General features: G+C 50.3%; 1 protein-coding gene and 1 pseudogene across 1 annotated transcript; both read left to right on the plus strand.

Annotated features, from left to right (window-relative positions):
- Positions 1–26,236, plus strand: CLPTM1L (CLPTM1 like). The gene is made up of 17 exons (XM_049861069.1): positions 1–231; positions 1,163–1,263; positions 3,259–3,448; positions 4,558–4,703; positions 6,137–6,215; positions 8,284–8,401; positions 8,847–8,941; positions 9,985–10,069; positions 12,500–12,603; positions 14,465–14,530; positions 15,919–15,969; positions 16,999–17,081; positions 18,089–18,123; positions 19,340–19,395; positions 19,507–19,551; positions 20,629–20,744; positions 23,986–26,236. Exons 1-17 carry the CDS (start codon positions 70–72, stop codon positions 24,068–24,070), a joined length of 1,617 nt encoding a protein of 538 aa, XP_049717026.1. The 5' UTR covers positions 1–69; the 3' UTR covers positions 24,071–26,236.
- LOC126070727 (uncharacterized) lies at positions 6,955–7,073 on the plus strand (annotated as a pseudogene).
- Positions 26,237–26,822: the final 586 nt, after the last annotated feature.

Below are 26,822 nucleotides of genomic sequence, written 5' to 3' on the forward strand. Positions count from 1 at the left end.
CGGGGGCCCGCGGCAGCGCGGCGGGCCGGGGTCGGCGCCTCCCTGAGCCGGGCGGGGGGCGGCGGCACCATGTGGAGCGGCCGCAGCTCCTTCACGAGCCTGGTGGTGGGCGTGTTCGTGGTGTATGTGGTGCACACCTGCTGGGTCATGTACGGCATCGTGTACACCCGTCCGTGCGCCGACGACGGCCACTGCATCCAGCCCTACCTGGCGCGGAGGCCCAAGCTGCAGGTGAGCGCCGGGCGGGGCCTCCGAGCCGCCCGCGGTTCCCGGGGACCCTCGGCGCCCTTCGTCGCCTGACGCCCGAGCTTGGTACCCTCGGGCTCTCCTCGGGGCCTCTGTTTCGTGAGCTGTGACCCTTGGCCTGGGCTGGGACTTTCCTCCCCTAAGCCGTGACCCCTGAACTGGGCCGGGGCACCCCTTGCCTCAGCCTGAGCCATGAACCCGGAACTGGGTTAGAGCAAACCCCTACTGAGCCATAAGCCTGGGACTGGGACTCCACTCCCCTGAGCCATGACCTGAGGGCTGGATTAGGGCTCCCATCTCCGGAGCAGGGACCCCAGGACTGGGGTGAGGGCTCTCCTCTGCAGACCTCATTTCTTAAAGGTTGTGTTTGAATCATGACCCGGCACAGGCTCCAGGTGCTACCCTTGTCCTATGCGTCGGAATCGACTCGACGGCACTGGGTTTGGTTTTGGTTCTGGTTCTGGTTCTCGGGAGCAGACACCTTGGGCTGGGCTGGGCTGGGGGACTCTCCTCCTGAGCTGTGACCACCGGGCTAGGCTGGGGCCCTCCTCCCCTTAGCTGTGACTCCATGGCTGGATTAGGGCTCCCTTCAAGAGAGCAGGGACCCCAGGACTGGGGTGAGGGCTCTCCTCTGCAAACCTCATTTCTTAAAAGCTGTGTTTGAATCATGACCCGTCAAGGGCTCCAGGTGCTACCCCTTGTCACCCCGACCAGGAGGCCCCCTAGACAGTTCACCCTGTGCCCCTGTTAGCTACAGACTTCAGCAGATCTAATCATCATCTGCTTTCCCTTTGGGAGTTGAAAGGAAACCATTTCCCATTTACTTGGTGGTCATTTTGTCCTCTGGGGTAGCCCTTTGGTATGTGCCTTCTGCCAGGGGCCTTGCAGAACTGACTCCCTTTACGTCCCTTTGTAGCTGAGTGTGTATACCACCACACGGTCCAACCTCGGTGCTGAGAACAACATCGACCTGGTGTTAAATGTGGAAGACTTCGATGTGGAGTCCAAATTTGAAAGGTATGGTTATGAGTCAAAGTGCCAATGATAGAAGCAGTGTTACTAGTGTTTAGATGAAGAACCCTTGAGAAATGTTGTTTACATGTTCAGGATAAGGGTACTGTTCTCTTGTAAATGGTAGCATATTTTATTTAACTAGAGACCTGTGTGTGATGTGTAAACAATCAAACTTTTGTTTTACTTCCAAGTAGCAGACTATGAATTTGTCATTTAGGAAATGGCTGTAACTAGAATATACTGTTCAAGCTTGAAAAAAGCCTGTTGCCATCCAGTCGATTCCAACTCATACTGACCCTATAAGACAGAGTAGAACTGCCCCATAGGATTTCCAAGGAGCAGCTGGAGGATTTGAACTGCTGAGCTTTTGGTGAGCAGCCGAGCTCTTAACCACTGTGCCACCAGGGCTCCTTTCAGAAGTGGAGGATTTGATCGCAGCGTGACAAACAGCAGCCGGAGAGTTTTAAAAGAGCAGGCATCATGGTGGGGATGACCTGGGAGAGAACAGGTAGCTTCTGGTACTCGTAACAGTGAGGAAGTTGTTCCTCCTTAGTGGATGTAGTTTGCTTAAGTTACCTGTAAGGGAAGAGAGATGGGGGATCGAGGGAAGGATATTGACAGAAAATCATAATCGAGTGAAATGTGACGTTAGAGCAGGTCAGACAATATAGAATACATGTAAGTATGTAGCATAACTTTTTAAAGTAATGTTTAACATGGTCCAACTACAAAGCAGTCAACAAGTAATTAAAAAAATGATTTGCTTTTCAAGATTTTACCTTCTCTATATTATCTGGGAGGTATCAGAAAAGGCAGTAATTACAATATGTGATATTGTGCCTGGAGTAAATGTACTCCATCAGCTGGCCCCTGTTGGGTACCAGAGAGGCAGCACGGGGGTCGGGGGAAGCACACAGGCTTAACACTGACCAGGCCCAGGGGCCAGTTTCTGCTTGGCCATCTTAGCTCTGTGACCTGGAACAAGTAGCTGACCTCTCTGAGCTTCCAGGAAACGGAGGCTGTTTCAGCTTTTTGGTATAGCTGTCCACACTTTTAGAAAATGTTCAGTTTAATTTCACAGACCTGAGCACTGCCTCGTCTATGCCAGGCACTGAACTAGTTACCAAGGAGAGATGAGGTTTTTGTTTCTTCTGGCCGGATCTTGCTGAGACAAGAGGGAAAGAGTAGAAGGAGCGCTCCTGATACCATCTTCCTTCAGTGGTCTCTCTTCACAGTAGCAGGAATGCTACTGTACAGCACAGGCCACAGGTGCCACCGCCACGCTCTACAAACGCTGCGTGTGGAGAGCGAGGAGGGCTGCCCAGATACTCGGGGTAGAGAGACAGCGTTTCTGTTTGATGCTGAGGAGTCATGTATTTCCTTTTGTCTCTCATGATAGCAGCAATTACTTGGAACTTTGGCCTTAACATTTTTTAAAAAGGGAGGAGGAAGACCTGATACAATCATTAATAGGTGGAATGTGTTGCTTTTCTGCGGGGATCTAGCACAGAGCTGGTGCATGGACTGTCCGTTCGTGATCTGAGGCCGGAGGGCAGCACTGGCCTGCCGGGCCTCTGCTCGGTTTGACCCTGTGATGCTCACACAGGCAGGAGTCATCTGAGACCTGGAAGTCTATCTGTTTTTTTTTAACCAGCAAAACACCAAAAACCTACCCTCACTATTTCTGAGCATTTCCACTAGTGTAAAAGCAGGGCCCAGAGGTTGTGGCTTTACTGCACCAGATGTCTGGGTCTGAGCTTTGTCTCTGTGCATCTTCAATTGTGTGACTTAGTGTGCCATAGAAACCACCTGCCCCGTGAACACAATGTTAGTACTTCAGGAAGTCATAGGCAGGTGAGTTTCATTCTTAGTACTTCTGAGCTAAACTTGGTTGGTTTGAAACAGCATTGGGTGTAAACCATTTGCATGGTTTCTGTTGTCTGCTCCGATTAGACTGTAATATGTATGTGGCTGACATTGTAATTCGTGTGGTTTTAGGACAGTTAATGTTTCTGTACCAAAGAAAACAAGGAATAATGGGACACTGTATGCCTACATCTTCCTCCATCATGCTGGGATTCTGCCTTGGCACGATGGGAAGCAGGTGCACCTAGTAAGTCCTCTCACCACCTACATGGTCCCCAAACCCGAAGAGGTCAATCTCCTCACCGGGGAATCTGCTACGCAGGTGAGTGCCTCAGGTAGATTCCTGACCAGAGTGAAGTTTCTTTGCTTGCACTTTAAGTGTACATGTGTGTCTATAAGTGCATCACCCAGTTCCGGGCTGTTGGGACTTTATTGGGAAGTAAAGCATTTGAATGTTATTGGCATAGATGTTTACCTTTCAGTTAACTAGTTTCAGTGTCTTTACAGGTAATTTTTGTGTCAAATTAGTAACTTCAGCAGTGACGTGCAGTTGAGGAAATCAACTAGTGTTCTTTACCACATTCATTTTCACCCCCACAGTCGCTCCCTACCCCAGGGGAGCGCTGTGGGTGCTCGGGGCAGCTCTGTCTGCGCAGGTCACCTACTTCTTCTCGTCAGAGTTGTCACTTAGAGTTGGTGGGCTCACAGTGAGTTATGTAGAGGGCTGGACAGTTCTTGAATGTTTACCCTGAGAATAGAATTTCAAATTATGAAAAAGCTGTATGTACAAAGCAAAACTGGAAATCACGTAAGTGATTTTTATGGGGCCATGGGTCAGAGAAGGGAATTGCGGTGTTCACATCCTGAGAATTATTGTAGCTGAGTTGTACCTACTGAGTTGTCAGTAGGGGATCGTTAAAACGAGACCGTTTCACAGATACCATAACTAGATCTAAAATAAACTAGGGTGTTCTTTTCTGGATTTAATTTTATTGAGAGTCGGTGCCCAGGCATTGACTCATTTCCTTGTAGACAACGTACTTGGTTTAGAAGCAGTCTTCCCGGTGACGTTACAAATCACAATGGTGTTTTAAGTCCAGACTTGTGAAGTCACTAAACGTCACAGAGCTCTCGGGCCCCGTCAGGATTCCTGAGAAGTGGGCCTGCTTCGGGGGAGGATTCGGAAAAGGGACTCTGTGACAGGAACAGCACCACTTCTGTTTCCTGTGCAGAGAAGGAAATGACGGGTGTGTGTGGTAAGAGTCTGGGGGTAACTGGCAGCCACAGGGCTGCCTGTGTCACCCCCCCCCTCCTTTCCCTAGTTAATGCTGGTCAGGGCACTCAGCCTGGTCCAAAGTAAAGGTGCTGACCTGCTGCCCTTTCATACGGTTTCTGTATTGTTCCTAATAAGTCATTCACTTCATATGACAGCAAATCGAAGCTGAAAAGAAGCAGACCAATGCCTTGGATGAGCCCGTTTCTCACTGGCGGCCACGGCTGACGCTGAACGTGATGGTGGATGACTTTGTCTTTGACGGGTCCTCTCTCCCTGCTGATGTGCATCGATACATGAAGATGTAAGTGTCGCCTGTCATGGGCCGTGACCGACCAGCACTGTGGAAACGAGATTCTGGAGAAAGGGTTGGCTGCCAAGCCTCAAGCATCATTGCAATAATTCCCTGAACTGATAGTACAGGGAGGTGACCCCTCCCCTGGATCGGAGCGGGAAGCCAGCTGGAATTACACCTGGCCAAAAGTCAGAGGTGGTTGGGTCACATCTGTATCAGTCATTTGGAACTGTGGTTCAGGTTCTAAGGCAGAGGGCCGAAGGCGGGTGCACAGAGTGCTCACAGCTCTTTTCCCCCCTGCCTCTGTTTGAAACCTCTTCTTGGCAGGTGACCTAGTAAAGATTGCCACCAAAGAATTGGGAGGGGAAAGAGAATGAAATTTGAAACTGATAAACTTTACCCTTTGCTCTTGGTAAAAGTTTCCATGGCGGTGAAAATGGAAAGTACTGAGTAGATCATAGTTTTGCAAACTTGAATCACTTCAGACCCCACTTGTGCAAACAGTTCTGTGTATGAGCGTGATGTTTTCTTTTTGAACTTGACTCATTTAAATGTACTTAAAAGTTTATCTTTAGATCATGACTTTAGTATCACTTGTCATTGTTTAAAATAACTATTAAGATTAAAACGTTAGACCAGCTTAAACTACCCTTTGTTTTCCATACTTGTGGGGTAGCCTTAGGCTGAATTATATTCGTGGGTCTCTCCTGATGATCTGCCTAAAGTAAGTGAGCCGGAGACTCGCCATCCTTGCGTTTAAGGAACGTTCTGTTTATATTTCTTCTGAGACTGATTTGTTTGTTCTTCTGGCAGTACAAGTTTATTCAATGTCCTTGCCAGCACTACAGCTCAAATGCGTCAGTTCTTTTTCTGTCTTCCTTTTTCATTGTCCAGCTTTTGCATGCCTATGAGATGACTGAAAAGACCATGGCTTGAGTCAGGCACACTTTAGTCCTCAAGGTGACATCTTTGACTTTGAACACTTTAAAGAGGTCTTTTGCAGCAGATTTACCCAACACAATATGTCATTTGATTTCTTGACTGCTATTTCCACAGGTGATCATTCCATATTGGTACACAAATAGGTTCCTTGTTTATTTTTATGTTTGTTTTTAACAGCCTTAATGATTTTCCATTGTAAAACTGTCTCACAGTTGATTTACCCTCTCACCTCCTCGTGGCCATTTAGGTTATTCCTGTATCTTTTGCTGCAGCTGTTCTAGCGAACAAGGGATGTTTCTGACCAGGGTGTGTTATTAGATTCTCCTTCCTCAGTATGGAAAGGTTATGACTGGGATGATTGTGACTGAGAGGCAATTCAAGATAATGATGGGGGCGGGGGGGGCGGGGCGGATTTCTCCTAGGTGAAGCCATCCCCTTGGGGACATTTGTTCATCCAAGGTAACAGTATTCATATTGACTTAAATTGTTTAATACCATAGGATCCAGGTAGGAAAGACTGTCCACTACCTCCCCATCCTGTTCATCGATCAGCTGAGCAACCGAGTGAAGGATTTGATGGTAAGTGAGTCTCCCATTTTAGGTCATTTTAAAATACTGTGGTCTGCAGTGTATCAGTGATAATATTGACTTGGGTGTGTGGCCTTTGCCTTTGTCCTGGCATGAATGATTCGTATGATTGTTTCTAAAATTTAGTACATGTCTTTTCCATAGGGTGGAACGTGCTGCTTTTAGAATGTGAGAGGGCTGTGCTGGGTGGGCTATTGGAGGACCTCGTTGTGGTCTAGCTTGACCAGCCACTAACCCCCTCCCCCGTCAGCCTCAGCATCCTCGGGGATAAAATGTACCCGAAAAATACTTTATTGTTTGGGCAGCTGGACACGGAGATCTCACGGAAGGGGCAGTGTACTGTTAGAAACAGCTTATGAATATTTATCTGATTTAATCTTCCATCCCTGGACAAAAGGCACAGATTAATTCAGCAATATCTTGAGCAAGTGTCTGCTTCCCCCCAGGGGCCAGAATAGAGTCACTGGCCCTGCCCGAAGCATGCAGAGTGCAGCGCTGGAGCCTGGCAGGCCCGTGACTCCTGAGTGTGGCCCCTGGGCGTGGCCGGGATGTGCTGGGGATGGAGGGCACCATTCCTGGCTCACAGCTGCAGCCCTGCTATAGGCTCTGCTGTTCTTGTTTCTGCAGTGGTGCAACAGCCCCAGCTCTCCCCAGGGTTGTTGGAGGGTAAATGAAATGAGTAGTAACGATAATACTGGTTAACATATAGTAATCACTTATACGTGTACTAGTCTGTGGCCACACCACTGTGAATGCACCAGATCACATCTGATCTTGGAAGCTAAGCAGGGTCGGGTGTGGTTAATACTTGGCTTGGAGACCACCTCAGAATACCAGGTGCTGTAGGCTTTTTGCAAACCCTGCTGGCATAGTTGTTAAGAGCTACGGCCGCCAACCAAGAGGTTGGCACTTTGAATCCACCAGCCGCTCCTTGGAAACCCTGTGGGCAGTTCTGCTCTGTCCTATGGGTTCACTATGAGTCCAAATCAACTCAATAGCAGTGGGTTTTTTTGTTTTTTCCTATACTAAGTACCTTACAAACATTTTTTGAAAGTCCTGCTACCGGTCCTGTGGTGTCATGGTGTCATTATTGCCCTTTTTTGACAAGTGTGATTGTTCAGGTTTTGTTGTTGATGGTAGCTGCCTTCAAGTCTGCCCCGACTCACGGTGACCCCCGTGCACAGTAGAACAAAATAGGCCTGGTCCTGTGGGATGCCCATGATCAGTTGTGGATTGGACCGTTGTGATCCATAGGGTTTTCACTGGCTGATTTTTGGAGGCCTCCAGGCCTTTCTTCCTAATCTTTCTTAGTCTAGAAATGCCACTGAAACCTGTTCAGCATCGTAACAACATACAAGCCTCTTCTGACAGACGTTGCCGTGCATGAGGTGCGGAGGCCCAGAGTCGAGCCTGGGTCTCCCTTGTAGAGAGCAAGAATTGTTCTCCTCAGCCACCACTACCCCCGTTCAGGTTGTAGCTCTTTCAGGAAAGGTGCAGCCTCTCCTGTGAGCTCGAGCTCAGCTCCTGCCCTGCAGCTCGGCACATTGCACACAGCAGGTTCTTAGCAAATGCCGGCTGATGAGCACATCTCCTGGCCATGCAGGGCTCGCCGTTGGTGCCAGGAGTGACACCAGGAAGAACTGGCAGAGGAATGATGAGCTCAAAGGGGGCTATGGGCCTGAAGAGACGCGTAGGGTTCAGGGAAGTGGGGAGGAGGAGGGAGAGTGTTTCCTTTAGGAGAAAAGCTATGAGTGTTTATGGAGGTGACTGACATCTGCCCCTCTGAGGTGACACTGAGTGCCTGGGGGTGGGAAGGAAATGCCCTCTGAGGTCTGACTGTGAAGGGCCTGGAACGTAAACGTGACCCATGAGCAGACTTTCTGTGAGCCAGGCAGAGCCGTGGTGAAGCCCCTGAGGTGGTGACCGCCGTCTGTCAAATTCTCAGGGTGAGGGCTGTTGAGGGTGACCGCAGGGGACACGTGCTGTCCCCCGAGAGGCTTCAGTGGTGGTTTTAGGACTGGCAGTTGCATTTCCTGATGTTTGTTTTTCTTCACTTGAGGTTATAAACCGCTCGACCACGGAGCTGCCGCTCACGGTGTCCTACGACAAGATCTCACTGGGCAAGCTGCGCTTCTGGATCCACATGCAGGACGCTGTCTACTCCCTGCAGCAGTTTGGTGCGTCCACCGCGTGCCTGGCACGGCCTCCCAGCCTGAGTCGGCTGCTTCAGGGTCGGCTTTAGGGGGAACCTTTGTTTAAACCGGACACTGACAGATGAAAGCTGTCCTTTAGTTTCATTTTATTTACTGAGAATTCATCCAGACCCGACCTGTATTTACTTCTCCACACACTGGAGTGGCCTGTGTATGTCAGTGCAGCGTCCTCCACTTGATTCTAATCAAAGAGACCAGTAGGATCTGGCTTCCGTTTTCCTCTTTGAACATATGCTTGGCGATTATCTGAAATTTGTTTTTATTCGGAACGTAATAGTTGGAATGCCACGGTCTTGGTCGAATGGACTTTTGACCAGATTTAAATAATTTTTACATGCTAACGTGTTTTTGTGGTAATAGGTAAAATTGCCTGTTTCACACTACAGTGTGTTTTCTTTTCCCTTTGCAGGGTTTTCAGAGAAAGATGCTGATGAAGTGAAAGGAATTTTTGTAGACACCAACTTGTATTTCCTAGCTTTGACCTTCTTTGTTGCAGCATTTCACGTGAGTGGGTCACGGCCTGTTGTCGGGGAACAGTAGTTGCAGGCCTGGGGAGCATCCTGGGCTCCCAGCTCTCCTCAGCTGAGGTCAGCTTACTTGGGGCGGTTAGTGTGGTGCCGCTCGGCCATGTGGTTTCTTGGTGTCCCTTCTAGCTCTTCAGTAGCCAGTGGCCCTGAAACTGTGGCCTTCCTCCTGTGCTTTCTCCTAACCCAGACCAGGGAGGCGTGACAGTGTGGACCCAGGAACACTGTGCCACAACCTGCATGCCTTGTGCTTTGTCTGCTCGTTGGGAAGATGTGTGGAACTAGTATTAAAGCCAGTGCTGAGTGCCTTTGCATGTGGCCACCAGTCACAGTGCTACTGTTGTGTGCCGTTGAGTTAGTTCTCACTAAGCGACCCTATAGACAGAACAGAACTGCCCGGATAGGGTTTCCTGTAAAGGCTCTGATCTTTACAGGAGCAGATTGCTTGGTCTTTTTTCTTATGATGAGACTGGTGGGTTTGAACTGCTGACGTTTCAGTTAGCAGCCAAGCACGTAACCACTGCGCTTCCAGGGCTCCTTACCAAGCTACAGCTTTCCAGAACTGTCCTGGGAAGTTAAACGATGTTTTTTATTAAAAGGCCAGTGTCGATGAGAACTAGCTCATGCATTTGTTAAGGTAGTGAGGGTGAAGCTGTCCATGCTGAGGAAGCAGTGGCCCCAGGGAGCAGGTCTTTGTGCTTCAGCAGAAGCCGAGCACCCAGCCATTTGATCTCCCAGAGCAGTGCAAGCTTGAGGGGAATTCACAGTGGGAAAAGAAGGCATCCAGCGTTCCTGTGGGCGTTTTCCCTACGTGCTGAGTCAAAAGTGCTTATTTTAAAAAGTGCCCCTGCTAAAATACACCTCTGAACACCATCATTCTGATGTGGGCAGAAAAGCCCAGCTGAAGGGTCTGGCAGGTTCTGGGATGTCCTTGGGATTTGGGTTCAGGCTACATTTCATTTGGGGAACACAGGCGAGAGAACCAACCCGAGACGTAAACTGCGGCCTGTTTGTTATTTCCAGCTCCTCTTTGATTTCCTGGCATTTAAAAACGACATCAGTTTCTGGAAGAAAAAGAAGAGCATGATTGGAATGTCCACCAAAGCAGGTAGGTACTGTTGGCTGTTACTATTAGTGCCAAACTCGGGAGATTTTTAGTTGTACAGGGTAGCCAGCCTGTGTATTGGGTCACAGGAAAGCTTAGGAGGAAGTCGAGGAACCCTGAGGTGGGTGCCAGGAAGCTGTCCTCCAAATGCTCTTTGATCCTTTGCATCAACAGCACCTACTGGGAGGGCCTCCTGGTGGAGGGAGGCTCCGTCGCTGGAGACAGGTGGCCTGAGGTGGAATTCCAACCCCACTGACCTTGTGTCCTGGACATTTATTTAGGATTCTAAAACTATCTCCATGAAATGGAAGTGATAATTTTTTGTCATAGTACATTTTAAAGAATCAAAGGAAATAACATAAAAGGCATCATGTGTGTATGTTACTGCATGCGTCGTGGCATTCTTCCAGAAACACCTGGGTGTCCACGGGGCCACTGTCCTAGGCACCAGGGCCGCAGCAGCCAACCCTCAGAGCCTAGGCCACATCTGCATGGTGGGGGAGGCAGATCAGACAACACCAGGCAGTACCTGTTGTGTGTGGGAAGGTGAAGCTGAGCAAAGTCTACCAAAGAGTGAATGGCACCCCTTTAGGGCGGTCAGGAAGGCGTCTCCAGAGAAAGGGATATGGGGGTCACATCGAGACCTGGGGACCCATGTTCCCGGCAAAGGGAGACTGGCCACGGGGGCCAGACCATTCTGCATCCGTGAAAGGAGTCGTGAGTCCCTCCACCCCCTGCCGAGGCTCCCTGGGACTTGGCTGCACGTGTCCTGTGGTGCTCCGTGTTCCCGCTCAGTGAGCACACTGCGTGCGCTGCTCAGGTCTTGTACGGAGTGCAGCTACAGCAGCAGCGATGGCGGCAGAGAGGCACGAATACGCTAGAGGGTGGGTTTTTAAATTACACCATTTTTGAAAGAAATAGACATTTACCGTAGAAGTGGTGTGAGTGCAGAAAGATTACAGGGAAAACAAAAATCATTCTAACCCCATAGTCAAGAATGATTTTTCTCGGTGTTTTTTCTTATGCGCATTTATCTGTGTACAAATATTTACAAAGATAAGTTACACACGTGTTTATGTAAGTACAGTGTTACCATGTGTATGAGTTTCCTAGGGCTGTTGTAACAGTACCACAAACTGGGTGGCTTAAAATAACAGTTCTGGGGGCTGGAAGTCCAGGATCAAGGTGTTGGCAGAGTTGATTCCTCCTGGAGGCTATGAGGCAGAGTCCATTCCTTGCCCCTTTCCTGGCTTCCACTGGTCTGCAGCAGTTCTTGGCCTCCTTGACTCCACCTGCGTCCGTCTTCACATGTCTGTCTCTCCTCCTCGCGAGAACACGTGCACTCTGCATCAGGGTCCACCCCACTCCAGTATGGCCTCCTCTTAGCTCGTTATGACTGCAAAGACCCTATTGCCAAATAAGGTCACGTTTTGAGATTTTGGAAAGACGGGAGTTTGGGGGACACCAGAGGGGGAGGAGGGCTGTATGTGCCTGTGTGTGTTCTCCTAGGGGAGCCTGTGACATAGTGTTGTAGTGCCGGGAGTTTTAGAGCAGGAAGTAGCCTCAGGGATCCTTGGGGTCTCTGCTGCCGTGAGTACTTTATAGCTGGGTTGGGGAGGCGGGGGCCTGAGGCCAAACGCAAGGGCAAGTTGGTTAATGGCGGGCTGAGCTCAGACGGGCTGGTCAGGGGCAGGATTTGACCTTTGCAGCACAGTATTCCTCCTCTTTTGGGAGATGAGTGCTTCCCTCCCTCACCCCAGGCCCAGCCCCGGTGGAAGCACACGGCGCTTTAGTGGTTCCTTGGTGAGTGTGCATTTCACAGAATACGTCGAACAAAAATGAAAATGGATAAAGTTAGAACCCTAATGAAAGTGGTTCCGTAAAGTATGTGCCCTTTGACTCAAATTGGCTTTTTTCCTGAAGAGTTACAATGTGTTTTGTCTCAAAACATGTTCTCTATAGTCTATTTAGGTTTTTTCTTTCCTTTGTTGAGTGTATTTCATGAGGAAAGGTATTTCTGTGGCTCATTTTGCGTTTTTTTTTTTCTCTTAAAGTTGCCTACCTAGGTTCAAAGTAGTCGCATCTGACTCATGACACTCCGTGTGTGTCAGAGCAGAACTATGCTCGTGAGGCTCTCAGTGGCTGATTTTTCAGAAGCAGATCACCAGGCCTCTCTTCTGAGACGCCTCTGGGTGGACTCGAACCTCTACCCTTTCGGTTAGCAGCTGAGCGTGTTAACTGTCTGCACCACCCTCGGACTCCGTGGGTTTAAAAGCCCTGCTGTTCTCTACACGTCAGCTGTGGCTTGAGTTATAACTTAGCGATGAGTGAGGCACCCGGATGAACTAGGAGACAGAAATGCCAGACTCCAAAATGCAGTGGCTCTTTCCGAGGCTCCCGCGAATTGTGACACGCTACCGTCTTTCCCCCCAGTGCTCTGGCGCTGCTTCAGCACCGTGGTGATATTCCTTTTCCTTCTGGATGAGCAGACCAGTCTACTAGTGCTGATCCCAGCGGGCATCGGAGCAGCCATTGAAGTGAGTGTCCCAGAGAGCCCCAGAGGCCACGGGCAGGGAGCTCACATTTTGTTTGCTGCAGTCTCGGGGACCTCGAGGCATTCACTGAAGCTCTCTGAATCCTAAAATACGAGACCCTTAATTGAAACATGCGTGCTCTCACCTGAGGAATAGCCACGCTCTCCTCTGAGCAGTTGTGTCCGTGCCGATGGTGCGGGTCTTAAAAGATCATCAGGAAAGGTAGGCAGCTACTATAAAGAGTCAACAAATTGAGAGCAGGAAAAGGTGGTTGTTGCTGGGCCTTTTTGTTTCTTATAAGTGTAAGCTGAGTGAGATTGCAGTGGTCAGGCTGGGTGTGTGTAACATGCTTGACAAACCCCTGTGTGCGCTGCACTGGGCGCCGTAGCGAAGCACATACAGGACGTGGCTCTGCACTCAGAGCACGTACCGTGTGAGTGGAGATTTGAGATGGTTTTATGACAGTAGTTGAAGTCACTAGGCACCACGTGATCCAGCCCTGGCTGTGGGGGCTCAGAAAAGGGGGAACTCCATGGGACAGGCCAGGCTAGGGGGCAAGCTTGAAGGAGGTGATGGGGTCTGGGAATGAGGAGGCAGAGGGCGGATGAGGGCGGCTGTCTGTGCACTGCCCCTTTGACAGTGAGCAGGCATGGGACACCCTGCATGCTGGGACAGGCAGCGCTTCCTTCAGGCCTGCCAGGGTGCTGGGGGTGTGCTGTCAGACAAGGACCACAGCTGCAGTGCCTGCCAAGGGAGAGCAGGCGCTAAGTGATGCTGTGGCAGCCTGTGGGTTGAAAGTCACCGTGTGAAAACCGATCTGGAAGGCAGTCATAGCGATGCCGACGTCAGTGATGTGGGCCGGAGCGCGGCCATGAGGACAGTGAGTGAGGCGTGAATCCCAGAGAGAATGAGAACTGGCAGGACTTGGAGCCAGGGGTCAAGGTCTCATCCTAGTCTTCCCCACGGAGTGGTGGGGAAGGCTGACCTGGAGGCCGGTGGGGGCAAGTGAGTTATCTGAGTGCGCCTGTCTGCAGGAGAGCTGGAAGTGAGAGCAGGCAGGCCTGAGATTCCCAGAGAGATGATTGCACAGTCCACGTGAGCAGATAAGCTCACTGAGCACGCACGTGGAGAGCCAGGGCCCGAGGCCCAGGGCAGTGTCTAAACTGCAGGAGTAGTACAGAAGGCAGGAGTGGTCAGGCTGGGGGCCCGAGACCCAGGGCAGTGTCTAAACTGCAGGAGTAGTACAGAAGGCAGGAGTGGTCAGGCTGGGGGCCCGAGGCCCAGGGCAGTGTCTAAACTGCAGGAGTAGTACAGAAGGCAGGAGTGGTCAGGCTGGGGGCCCGAGGCCCAGGGCAGTGTCTAAACTGCAGGAGTAGTACAGAAGGCAACAGTGGGCCAGGCTGGGGGCCCGAGGCCCAGGGCAGTGTCTAAACTGCAGGAGTAGTACAGAAGGCAGGAGTGGTCAGGCTGGGGGCCCGAGGCCCAGGGCAGTGTCTAAACTGCAGGAGTAGTACAGAAGGCAGGAGTGGTCAGGCTGGGGGCCCGAGGCCCAGGGCAGTGTCTAAACTGCAGGAGTAGTACAGAAGGCAGGAGTGGTCAGGCTGGGGGCCCGAGGCCCAGGGCAGTGTCTAAACTGCAGGAGTAGTACAGAAGGCAGGAGTGGTCAGGCTGGGGGCCCGAGGCCCAGGGCAGTGTCTAAACTGCAGGAGTAGTACAGAAGGCAGGAGTGGTCAGGCTGGGGGTCCTGCCGTGAAGGAACCGGGTCTCACAGTTGGAGTCCTCCATCTCTTGCTCAAGCATTTAATTTTGGCCTCTCTTGAGTCTTGGTGTCTTAGATTCATAATTTTTCATTTTTTTTTCTTAGCTATGGAAAGTGAAAAAGGCATTGAAAATGACTATTGTTTGGAGAGGTCTCAGGCCTGAATTTCAGGTAAGCTTTTCTGTTAAGATGACTAACCCCATGTCCTCTCTGAAGGGTCTATGACCTTTTCTATCCTGCCTGCATCCATCCTGCCCTTCTCTTCATATGTACAGAGTCTTTATGTGTCGCTTTTGCGCTCCTAGTAGGTAATGCAGTCACTGAGGGTGGTTGGTCATCTTGTCCGTTTAGCTCATGGCATGCAGAGCAGTGTTTCCTATTAGCAGACGAGTTGATGAAGATACCAGAGGCCTCCGTGGAGAGCTAGAGCAGAGTCTGGCCAGGCCGTGCAGTCGCTCTTTAGTTCTCTTGCTGACGGAGCTCCACTGTAGGGTTCATGTTGGCTTTCTTGTCCCAGCTAGCTCTTCTCTGGTCACTATAGATTCTCCAGGCACACAATCTATTTTTGACCCCACTCAAAGCGAGAGTTAGCCGTTCTGACAGAACCTGCTGAAAGCTGGTCCCTGTTGTGCATCCAAGCCTTCACTTATCCCCACGCTTCTGTAGGTGGAATAATACTATTGAGCAATAAAGCTCAGGCCCAGTTCCCAAAAAGACAGTTCCGGCTTTTAAGGCTGTAGTTGTTCCAGTGACTAAGTGTCGATTGATTTCCTAGGTCGTTAAAGGCTGAGAGTAAGACGTCAGTTTGAGATTTACAGTCATGAAACAGTCTACTTTCTGCGACGTGCGTTCATTGAGTTAGAACCTCGCAACTTCATGGTGTTCCAGGTGTTGCAGTTACTGAGTAGACCAAGGACAGAAAGTTCAGAAAGTACGACATAGTCTATTCAGTTCCAGCAACAGCCCAGTGAATTCACGTGCAGTGGTTTGTAGTGCTGTCTGTAATTCAGAGCAGTGTCAACAATCCATCTGTAGAGAGGAAGTCTTGCCACTGTAGGAAACTAACAGACTTTGGCAAGCCAAGCAGCTCAGGTCAGTAAAACACACACTAGTGGGCCATGATCCTACCCACACGTAACACGTGGTGTGGCTTGGTGGAAACCCAGGTGCCAGAGTGAAGGCTGGATGACCCTGTACGAGAGGGCAGCCAGAATGCTTCCCGCCAGGGTCACTCTGCTGTCCAGGGTAGGAGACACGTTTTGTCCAGCCTGAGAGGTCCTCCGTGGCTCCGTGAAGGGACCGAGGGAAGGTGCTTCCATTGGCGACACGAAGGCTCTGGTGGAGGCTCAAAGGAGGAGAGTCCCTGTGGTGCTGCCTTCATCGGCAGTTCCTGATCGCAGACGGGCACTGGGCAGTTATGTTCGTTAGCTTCACAGCCGTACATGAAACCCTTCGTTTCTTCTGTCATAAGTATTACTAGGTCTGTAACATAACTAAGCTGTGTCGTATTCCTTCCTTAAATAAATTAATTAAAATCGTCTTGTTGAATTTTAAAACAGTTTGGCACTTACAGTGAATCGGAAAGGAAAACTGAGGAATACGATACTCAGGTAAGCCTGGGTCATTCAGGGCGGAGTGTGCATGTTATGCAAACAAAGATAGTCTAATATCCTGGGAAATAACATCCTGTTTTTTTTTTTTTTTTTTTACTGTAACTATAAAAAACAACAACGAACAAACCAGTTGCTGTGCTGTTGATTCTGACTCAAGGCGCCCCCAGGTGTGTCAGAGTAGAACTGTCCTCCGTAGGGTTTTCGATGGCTGATTTTTTTTGTTCCAGGATGCCTCAGGGCGGACTTAAACAGCCAGCCTTTTGGTTAGCAGCTGAGCACTTAGTCTTTTGCACCACCCAGGGACTACTTTAACTGTACAGTGTGGGGGAAAATAATTGCTTCCGTGGCATGGTGACTGGCACCGTCTCGGCAGTGATTCCAAGTGTATGAGCACGTCGAACGTGAATTTCAGGCCTGGGAAAGGGGTGGTGAAAGATTCTCCCTGGTTTCCCAGTCCTTGCCGGTAAACCAGGCTGCGCCATCCATCATGGTTGGGAAGCATTCGTTTTCCCTGTGACAGATTCTCTCCACCCGGGCCGCTCCTCGCAGTGTGTCCACTGTGACGGTCACTGTGCCGGGTCTCACCTTGTGGGCAGGGCTGTGGGCCAGCCAGGCTTCACGGTGCACTGTGCAAAGCACTCTGTTTTGGGGGGGCTGGAATTTTGAGTTGGATTTAATATGGCATTTCCTACAAAGGAATGGTCTGTTTTATAGCCGAGTAGGCATATGGACTCAACAGCACCTTACAGCAACAACAACAAGGCACCAGTATACACTCCAGTGTTTATTGAAATTATGCAGAACTTGACATCAGGATAAAACAGGGATATTAGTGTATCACTTGGAAGGCTGTCTGAATACATGATGCTTGGGGAGTCTCTTTCCAGTTTGTTCATTCGTTGATGAGTCGTAGGTTCTGTGTCCTTTTTGTTTGTTTTCCATTGAGATGGGTTCCCTGAAGTACACTTACTTACAGAGTTGTGATGCTTGGAATATTTAACTGGAAATTAATTTTGTTTCCTGCAGGCCATGAAATACCTGTCTTACCTGCTGTACCCTCTCTGCATCGGTGGCGCCGTCTATTCACTCCTAAACATCAAGTATAAAAGGTAGGAGGCTGTGAAGACATAACGCCTGTTATGCTTTTCCTTGGAAGAATATGTTCGGAGTTACTGACCGGCCGGTGAAGTTTAGTGTGTGGGCGTGAAGCAGGCCGCACCTCGAGGGGAGGCTGGGCCCGGCGGTGCCGAGCTCCCGCTGCACCGGTTTCGGTCTGGGCCCTGCCACCTGCGGCTGCCCGTCGGGCTTTGGGTAAGGCAGTCTCTGTAATAGCAGTTCGCCGTGGTCGTGAGGATGGTGGGTAGTCAGAGGCCTGGTCTCTGCAGTAGCCCAGCTCGGAGCTGAGGACGCAGTTATGCTAACTGACGACCTTGAGCTCGGCCGAGGTCTACCTCCCTTTGCCTGCTGCTCCCCATGCAGTGAGCATGTGGTCACATCATCCAGCCTGGGCGCTGCAGGCTTTCTCCTACTACAGGACGAGTTTGCAGGGTGGGGTCAGATAGACCTTGAAAAGGGAAAAGGTTGGTCACTAACAGTGCAGCTGCCTTGTTCCAGGGCATCAGCAAGGGAGTGAACTTGGACAGGGACGAGGGTGCAGTGCTGGCAGCATGGTCTCAGTTAAGTCAGGGAGTCCGGCTTTGATGGCTGGGCACATTCAGCTGCTGCTCTGGAGTCTCCTGACCTTGTTGTAGAGAAAGCAGTGCCCTGCAAAGTGGGCTGTCCTGGGGCCGGCCCTTCCTGGTGGCATGGTTGTCTGTCCAGGGTTACCTTCATCCTGCCAGGCCTCCTGGGGGTGCCATTGTGGCAGCAGGCAGAACTAAACGAGGGAGGGCTTGCTCCTCCAGCATTTCACTGGCAGTCCCTGGTGTTTCCCCTGTGTTCAGACACCACCCCTCTTGTTAAACAGGGTGTTCTTTGCTTCCCTGGCTGTGCTAGAGTTCTTGGATGTTTATGAAAGGCTTTTCACAAGAGACTCATTTTTAGTTGGTTTACAACAAATATTATGTGTGAAATTAGGCTTTTTGAAAGGTTAAAATATCTTTTTTTTCCATTTTAGTTGGTATTCCTGGCTGATCAACAGCTTCGTCAACGGTGAGTCGTCTTTCCTTCCCATTTCGGTAGTGGTGTTTACACTTGTGGGTGCTGTTTTTATTGTCCCTGCACCCTGTCACCCAGTGTGAAAGGACCCGCCCGATGAGAGTTGAGGTTTCTTTACTCCCGAAACGCCTCCACGGTGCAGTGGTCTGCCACTCACACGTGACACCCCGAGCTGCGGACCTGAGCTCCGAGATGCCCGTTCTGGAGGCTGAACTAATGGAGCCCCTGGACTGGTAGCCACAGCGAATCGCGTGTCTTCTTTTCTTCGTGAAAACAGTTACACTTAAGCGTTAGAACAATGCCGTCTTCACGTATGATCACCTGTCAGTTGCCGCTGAGTTGATTCTAACTCTGGCAGCCTCGTGTGCAGAACAGAACTGCTCCGGGGGTTTTCAGAGCTGTGGCCTGTCTTCTGAGGTGCCTCTGGGGGGGTTCGAACCCCCAGCCTTCTGGCTAGGAGTCGAGCACTTAACCATTCATGCCACCAGGACACTTTATGATTCCTTAGAGGAAACTGAAAAACCAGAAACCCAGAGTATGTCCTGTGACTGTAGAGACGTTCCAGAACGATGTAGCCAGTCCCCTGTGAGTGAACTCCCGTGGACTCTGGGTCAACCCCAGAGGTCAGGGTTCTTTGTCCTGAGAGGGAGGGTGCCTTTTCCTGTCTTGGAGGGACTTGTTCAGCTGCGTCTGGCTGCTTGTGCATCCCACCTGCTTGTTCATCCCATCTACCCCGCCAGGTTGACCCTAATTAAAGCTTCCATTCTCTTTGGGGAGTGGCCTTACAGACCTAAGGGGCAATGGCACATCCTGCGACTGAGCAGAATACAGCAGCAGAAAGCTGACAGGCTCGTTGATCGTTGTATTCACCGCGGTGGGATTTCAGTGTGACACTCCCCCCGCCGCCAAGTGCTGTCCTCAAGCCAGCCACTGTGGCCTGGAAGCCGAGGCGTCACAAGCTCCCTGTGAGGCCAGCACTCAGCACCCTCTTGTCGTCCAGCAAGAGCTGTGTGATGAATTAAAAGGATTCGCATTCTGAAGTCATTCTTGACTGTTGGTAATTTACCAGCCAGAAAGCTACAGGATACAGACACTCGGTCTTTGAAGCTGTCTGGACGTTAGATTCTTCCTGCTGCCCAGAAGTAGATAAGTTGTGCCGGATGTGTGCCTGGGCCACGTCGTCACGCGTGTTGTCTCTGTTCTCCCTTAGGAGTGTATGCCTTCGGCTTTCTCTTCATGTTACCCCAGCTCTTTGTGAACTACAAGGTGAGCTCAGCATTTCTGTCTCTATTCGGGCACTTGCTCCCTTGTTCTCCTTGGTGACTAATTCTGTGATTGTGTCTTTCCACAAATCACCGGTGGCCTGCGGCCTCACAGATGAAGTCGGTGGCACATCTACCCTGGAAGGCGTTTACCTACAAGGTAAGCGGAGGCGTGTGCTGCTTGGTCTGAGTGCATGTTCGCGGGGGTCACAGACAGTTGTATTCTCCTTTGTGCTTGGCTGCTGTGGGCGTGCAGGCGGCTCTGACTCACGGCAGCCTCGTGTGTCCGAGTAGAACTGTGTCCATCGGGTTTTCAGTGGGCGATCTGTCAGAAGTGGATCCCCGGGCCTTTCTTGGAGGCACCTCTGGGTAGATTGGAACTCCAGCCTTTTGGTTAGCAGCCGAGTTCATTAACTATTCGTACACACAGGGCCTGCTTTTTCTAGAGCGTCTACAATTTACACATTTTACTATTGGGAAAAACATAGCAGGGGAAGGGGTCCTGTGTTCACACCCTGCGAATCCTGGAGGTAACACAAGTGTGTGTTATTAATACTCGTTTTTCTCCCCACCTCATTCCCCCAGTTGAAGGTTCCTTACCAAACCATTGTAGGAAAGAATGTAAAGGTTTGTTTTCTTTCCCTAACATAGCACACAAAAAAGTAAGATAAAATGATGGGTCCAGTTACACACTCAGTGTGTGGAAGTCTCCCAGAATCAACCCGATTCTGGTAGTTGTCCAGTGAGGCCTGGGCTCCCACAATGGGAGAAAGAAACTGACTTAAATGTGTTTTTCACTTTTATGAAGTAAAATCTCACGTTCTGAGAAGAAGAAACAGCCATTCTGTTCTGATAACAGGCAGGCGCAGTTACCTGTGTTTCTAGAACAGTCCTCTTTAGCTTCCGTCTGCACGTGGAGAACCAGGGCCCGGCGCTTGGTACAGACGCCCTGAGAGCCGGGCGCAGGCAGACACTCACCCAGAGGGCTGCTGCCGGGTCTGTTCCTTTTTGTGCTCACTGGATCCCAGTCCAGTGGAGACCAGAGTGTTTCTCCACGTGGTTTTTCCCTGCCTTTTTCATTGCTGCTCTGAGGAGTCTTGTATTGTTCAGCCTGTAAATTAATCTTATTTGTTGTAAAGCAGTTTGCTGATTTGTAAGGTTACAGAGTGAGTATGTTGTAGCCATTTCCTTGGGCATTTTCAGTCGGCTCCAGTGGCCCTGTCGTCTGGCTTTGCAGGCTTTCAATACCTTCATTGATGACGTCTTTGCCTTTATCATCACCATGCCCACCTCACACCGGCTGGCGTGCTTCCGGGACGACGTGGTGTTCCTCGTTTACCTTTACCAAAGATGGTGAGTGGGCGCCGTCTACACCCCAGTTGTGACTTGTGCTTTAGGAGTGTGTTGTTGTGGTTAAGTGTGTTTTTGTAAACACCTGCACTTATTACTCATTCGGGGAGAAAGACTGTCTGCCGCTGTTGGTTTTTACGTGACACCTAAAACTAATGCTTCAGTTGCTGATATGACTTGGCAAGAAATTCCAACTATTTATATCATGTTTGTAGTTTAGAAATGTTTATTGCCGTTCGAATTGATTAACCACGTGGTAAGTGTGATCTCTCCTTGAAGTACTTACGTGTTCACGGTAATTGATATTTAGCAAAGCGCAGACAACATGATTGCCTGCCACGGTGCCTCCTACCTCTACACTTTGCTTTCAGAGTACCTGACAAGTGAGCATTTGAGAGGCGCATGCTTTGACCTCCAGCTCAGCAGCCTCTGGGCCCTCCTGGGAGAGTCCGCTGCGTAGGTGCGTGTTGATGTCCTTTCCTGTCACGGGGTGGCGTGAGTGTCTTTACTAAAGAGCCAGCTCACCGTGGGCATTTCATCACACCACATAAATACTAGCAGTCAAGGCTCCTCCAAAGATCACGTCTCACAGACGGTTCGTCTCAGAGGCCCCCCCACACTTCTCTGCGCCCTCCCCAGCTGCTGGGCTGTCTTACTGGTGCAGGAGAGGAGCCTCACTTTCAGCGGCCCGTTGGGCCTGCCTGTCCTGCGTGAGGGTCAGAGGCTTACCCTCGCTCTGTGGGCCCTGCCCAGGCGATGAAGGCTGGCATGGGCTTCGGAGAAGGGCGTGTTCTGCCACTGGCGTGAGGTAAAGCCTGAGTCCTCCAGAGGAAGTATGGCTCCTCCAGGGCCGGCTGTGAGCACCCTGGGAGGCTCCGCCCTCTCACCAACGCCAGATCTGAGTGCTGGCAGGCAGGCCTGAGGAGCGAGTATTCCAGGGAAGTTCCTGGGGCCGCCGCACCTCACTCTCCAGGGCAAACGGCACCCCTCACTCCATCCTCAGGGCTCCTCAGGCCAGGGCGGGGAGCAAGTGTCCAGAACGTTCCACCCCAGTGAAAGTCACGTGAGGCTCCTTCTGTCTGCCTCTGTCACTGACAGTCACAGCATGAAGTGGGGTGTGCGGAGCCCTCAGGGCCTTGCCCCCGGACCAGCTTCTCCCACTACCACGCCTTGCATGATGTGAAGTAACTCGGGTTTCAGTGCGTGTCTCTGAGAGAGCAGCTGCTTTCTCACATACCCGCAGTGCCGTTATTACTTGTAAACCACTGGATGACCCCTTCCTGTCATCAGACGGTCAGTGTTCCCTCCAGATCTTACTCACATGTTTAGGCTGGCTAGTTGGAATTGGGATCCAGACAAGATCCACACGTTGGAAGGGGTAGGCCTTTCAAGCCACCTTGAACCTGTGCAGGTTCCATCTCCTCCTCCCCTACCCCTGTGAGTTGTTTGTTGAAGAAACCAGGTTGTTTGTCCTGTAGGGTTTCCAAGTTCTGGGACTGGGCTGCTACAGAGGAAGCCCACTTCCTGGCGTGCTCTGTGCTGGTGGTATCAGTGGCCACCGACAGTCCTTGCCCAGATCCGTCCTTTCACTCAGGGTGTTGGCAGTGGCTACTGTGGCGGGAGTCCTTCACTGGGGAGTCCACCTCCCTCACACCCTCCCTTTGGTCAGTACAGTTCACACGGGAAGGCAGGACCAGGCTTCCTCAGTCCGGTCACGTCATTCAGCAGCGTTCCAGCTACCTCAGATCACTGGCCACTTGGAGGCCTCCCGTGGGAGCCGGTAGACTCCGTAGTCTCCTGGTGAACTCTGGATGCTGGTGTCTTTGGGAAGAGTTTGTTTTCACTATCAATCTGTGCGACCCTCACACTGTCCACCTGAGGCCAGCGGGGCCCTCCTCGGGATGGCCCCCGAATGTTCCCCATGACCCCAGGAGTCTGGTGATGCTCTCACTTTCTGTCTGTATAAGGTGTCCAGGCTCTCCTTGCACCCCTCCTGCTCCACACGTGGACACAGCTGTTTTCCCCAGGGCTCTGGGGCTGTGTAGTGGGAAGCAGGTCAGTTTTAAAGCTGAAACCTCTGTGTTTCATTGTTTGGGGGACAGTACAGAGCTCCAAGACGCACGTGCTGGGTCACTTTGCACAAGTTCTGGGACCTCGTCATGCCTCGGCTTCTTTGTAAGTGGGAGCGGGACACCATAGGGACCTCTGGGGGCGTCTATTAAAGAACGGTTTGCAAAGTGCTGAAACTGTACTTGACACATAGAAAAGGTCCTGTGTTAGCTGTTGTCTTGATCATTTGAGTCTTCGTAAACAGTTGTCTACACTTGCCTATAGCGAGAACTCTGAGCCCCACCTCCACCTCTGACACAACTGTCCACGTCCTCTGATTGGCCAGGCTTTCATTTCCCTGAGCGGTGGCAGTGGCCTGACCTTTCAGAATAAAACATCACTGGGGGTGGGGAGAGACAAGCCCCCAAAGTACCCCCTCAGCCTCTTGGAGGCAGTGAAACTCCTGCTGATTCAGTGGTTTGTTTTGTTTGTGTGTGTGTGTGTGTGTGTTGTGCTTTAAGTGAAAGATTACAAAGCAAGTTGGACTGTCATACAAAAATTTATAAATACCTTGCCATATACTCCTGATTGTTCTACCCGTAATGAAACAGCACACTCCTTCCCTCCACTCTCTCTTTTTTGTGTCCATTTAGCCAGCTTCTGACCCCCTCTACCCTCCCGTCTCCCCACTAGACAGGAGATGCCAGCATAGCCTCATGTGCCTGTTAGATCCAAGAAGCTCACTCCTCACCAGTATCATTTTCTGTCCCATAGTCCAGTCCAATCCCTGCCTGAAGAGTTGGCTTTGGGAATGGTTCCTGTCTTGGGCCAACAGAAGGTCTGGGGACCATGACCTACGGAGCTATTCTAGTCTCAGTCAGACCATTAAGTCTGGTCTTTTTGAGAGAGTTTGGGGTCTGCATCCCACTGCTCTCCTGCTCCCTCAGGGGTTCTCTGTTGTGCTCCCTGCCAGGGCAGTCATCGGTTGTAGCTGGGCACCATCTAGTTCTTCTGGTCTCAGGATGCTGTAGTCCCTGGTTCATGTGGCCTTTCTGCCTCTTGGGTGGTGACTCAGTTTTTTAATTCCTAATTTGTTTAACATGGTAGAAGATTAGAAGACAAATCAAGAATGTTCCTGTAATTATCTTTAAAGCACAGTAGCATATGGAAGTAACCCTGAGCTGTGTCATTCCAGGCTTTATCCTGTGGATAAGAGCAGAGTAAACGAGTTTGGAGAGTCTTACGAAGAAAAGGCCACATGGAAAGCCCACACAGACTGAACGTCAAAGACTCTGGAGACGCGCGCTCCTGGACCGCCACTGGCTGTGCGTGTGCAATTTTGATTTTTCGTGAAGCAAAGAACAAGGTTTTGATTGTCAGTGTACTGAGTATTGTTGGAAGCTGGACATTACATGCTCTTTGTTGCCAAAAGCTCTGTGGACGTTTCTCGCAGCTCTCCTGCCTCCCCTTTACGTGAAAGAGCTGTTAGCGCATCCTGTGCCTCACAGCCGCGCAGACAGCTTACCGTCTGTCCTACTGACAGGGCAGCTGGCTGCTGTGAGGGTGCCGTGCTGGCGTGTGCCGGTGTGTGCGGGTGGCGGGCTCGGCCAGCACTCGCAGGGCCCCCACCCTCTGCAGGTGGCCGAGCCCGGGAGCTCCACCAGTGAGCGTCGTCCAGCAGGCGCCAGGAGGACGTTGGGTTCCCATTTCAAGCTGTTTGTTTTTTTTACCTACTCCTCATGTGAACTTCAGTGCCCACCTACGTTCATTCCATAGGGACTCTCTGGGATCAAATAGCTTTTTGCTCTTTTGTTTTAAAATTTTGATTATTTTAAAGCTTAGTGTATGTATGTTTCTATTTTAAAATAAACTTCTCTGGCTGTAAGATTTTTCTTCACCTGGTAAAATGTGGGAGATATTTCAGACGTGTAACCCTTTTCCTCAAAATTAACATGTTTTGAAAGAATGAAATTTTTTAAATCTCTTCCACGCTTTTAAATCATGAATGTTCTTAAACATTTGTATCTAGTTCTTCCTAAAGTATTCACAAAATATTCCAGAATATTATGCGCAGGCGTGGTTTTTCACTTAGGTAGGACTACATTAATCATACAGCGAAACCTGTGAGGGGCCGAACCTGACAGGGCCGCCTTGTTTTCCAGGTCTCGCAAGTTTCCCACCTTTGACAGGGTGCAGTCTTACCGCTTTTCTGTCACTCTCTGTTATGGAAAATATTTGTCTTCCTTTTCTGACAAGTTTCTGCCTTACACAGGTTCTGGCTTCCACAGGTTTTACTGCACAGTCAGGACTGGCCAGATTAATTGTATTTTTGTTTGAGAAATGCCCTAGGTTGAAGTAGAGAGATTCAGAGAGAGATGTAGCATAGGAAAGTGTCTCTTCAAAAACGGTATGGTAGGGCAGGATTCAGTGAGTAACGAAGTTTAATAACGTGTTCAGTGAAAAACTTTCTCAAGTGTGTTTTTAACCAGTGTGTGTGTGCATGTGGTGGTGTGAGTGTGCATGAGAGCATGCATGTGAGGGTGTGCATACGTGTGTGTGCATGAGAGTACGCCCATATGTGTGTACATGTGAGAGTATGTGTGTGTATGTGTGAATGTGTGTGCACGTGAGAGTGTGCACCTGTGAGTGTACCTGTGGTGAGCTGTCAGTGTCCGGCACCATGTCTGCCCTCTCAGCCCACAAAGCCTCGGGGAGACGGGCCTGAGTGTCAGTCTTGTCCCCGCAGCTCAAGCTGAGCTCTCGGTGCTCTCTTCACGCTCCTTGTAGCACCTTGACTTCTCCGGAAGTTGATCGCAGGCACTCGAGTGCCCTTCTGCCTTCCTAGATGGGAATGAAACCACGCAGGGTGCTGGGCCCTCCTTTGGAAGTGAGTCTCTGCATCTCGGGTCTGGGCAGGTCTGCTCTAGACGCAAAACCCCCCTTGTTTCCATGGACTAGACCAGCCACTGCAGAATGGTTATTAAAGCTGAAATTCAACTCTGGAAGTGCTTGTCAATTCACCTTGTCCATTAAGGTGTTGGAAATGCCGCTCGAGGATTTAGAGGAAAAAGTGACTGGTTTCAAGTTGTAATTTTTTTTAGTTTTGTCAATTAAAATGCAAATACAAATCATAGCTTGTCTTACAATCAGTTATTTAGAATAACCACCATCCGCGTAAGGCACCTTTCTCAAACGGCACTTAAAGCATTTTATTTGTAAGGTCACACCACCCAGTAAGTTTTTATCCTCTCCACAGCCCACAACTTGGAAACTGTTTTTCTCTGGGGGGGAGCTTGCTTTATCAAATATGTATTGACTTCGACTGTGTAAGCAGAATTCTTCATCGAGCATGTTTTAATATGTCCGTAACTAAAGGCATGTGTTTCCGAAATTCCTTTACAAATAAAGAGACTGATGTTGCTTGAGGGACTTCCTTGGTGTTGGGAGCCGTCCTAAATGTCTGTGCCTCCGTTTTGTTTCTCCTGTGGCCTCACGAGGGATTTGCTGGAGTAGCTCTTAGCTCCCATGACAACAGCATTTTACACAATGTACTTCCTTAAATTGGAAGCCTAGAAAGTGGTAGATTTAGAAGGTTCTCTTCAGAGTCTTCAGTGTCAATGTCAACAATAGTCATTGGTGTCATGTTCTGGGAGTTGGTTCATTTATTTCTCAAGAAGGGTGTTTTAGTTATCTAGTGCTGCTATAACAGAAATATGGCAAGTGGATGGCTTTAACAAAGAGAAATTTGTTCTCACAGTCTAGGAGGCTAGAAGTCTATTTTTGGGGTGCCAGCCCCAGGGAAGGCTCTCTCTGTCTCTGTCGGCTCTGGGGCAAGGTCCTTGTCACGAATATTCCCTTGGACTAGGAGCTTCTCCGTGCAGGACCCCCAAGTCCAGAGGAAACGCTCCGCTCCTGGTGCTGTTTCTTGGTGGTATGAGGTCCCCATGTCTCTCCGCTCACGTCTCTCTTTTATATCTGAAAAGAAATCGGCTTAAGACACAATCTAATCTTGTAAATTGAGTCTTCCCTCAT

Source organism: Elephas maximus, chromosome 2, assembly GCF_024166365.1.
Source record: "Elephas maximus indicus isolate mEleMax1 chromosome 2, mEleMax1 primary haplotype, whole genome shotgun sequence".
Lineage (NCBI taxonomy): Eukaryota > Metazoa > Chordata > Mammalia > Proboscidea > Elephantidae > Elephas > Elephas maximus.

Excerpts from the sequence above, each read along its gene's own strand:
- CLPTM1L (XM_049861069.1), top strand. The coding sequence starts at position 70 with ATGTGGAGCGGCCGCAGCTCCTTCACGAGCCTGGTGGTGGGCGTGTTC. Across the intron at positions 4,704-6,136 it reads GTGCATCGATACATGAAGAT|GATCCAGGTAGGAAAGACTG; the intron begins GTAAGTGTCGCC and ends TTAATACCATAG. Across the intron at positions 15,970-16,998 it reads CTGAGGAATACGATACTCAG|GCCATGAAATACCTGTCTTA; the intron begins GTAAGCCTGGGT and ends TGTTTCCTGCAG.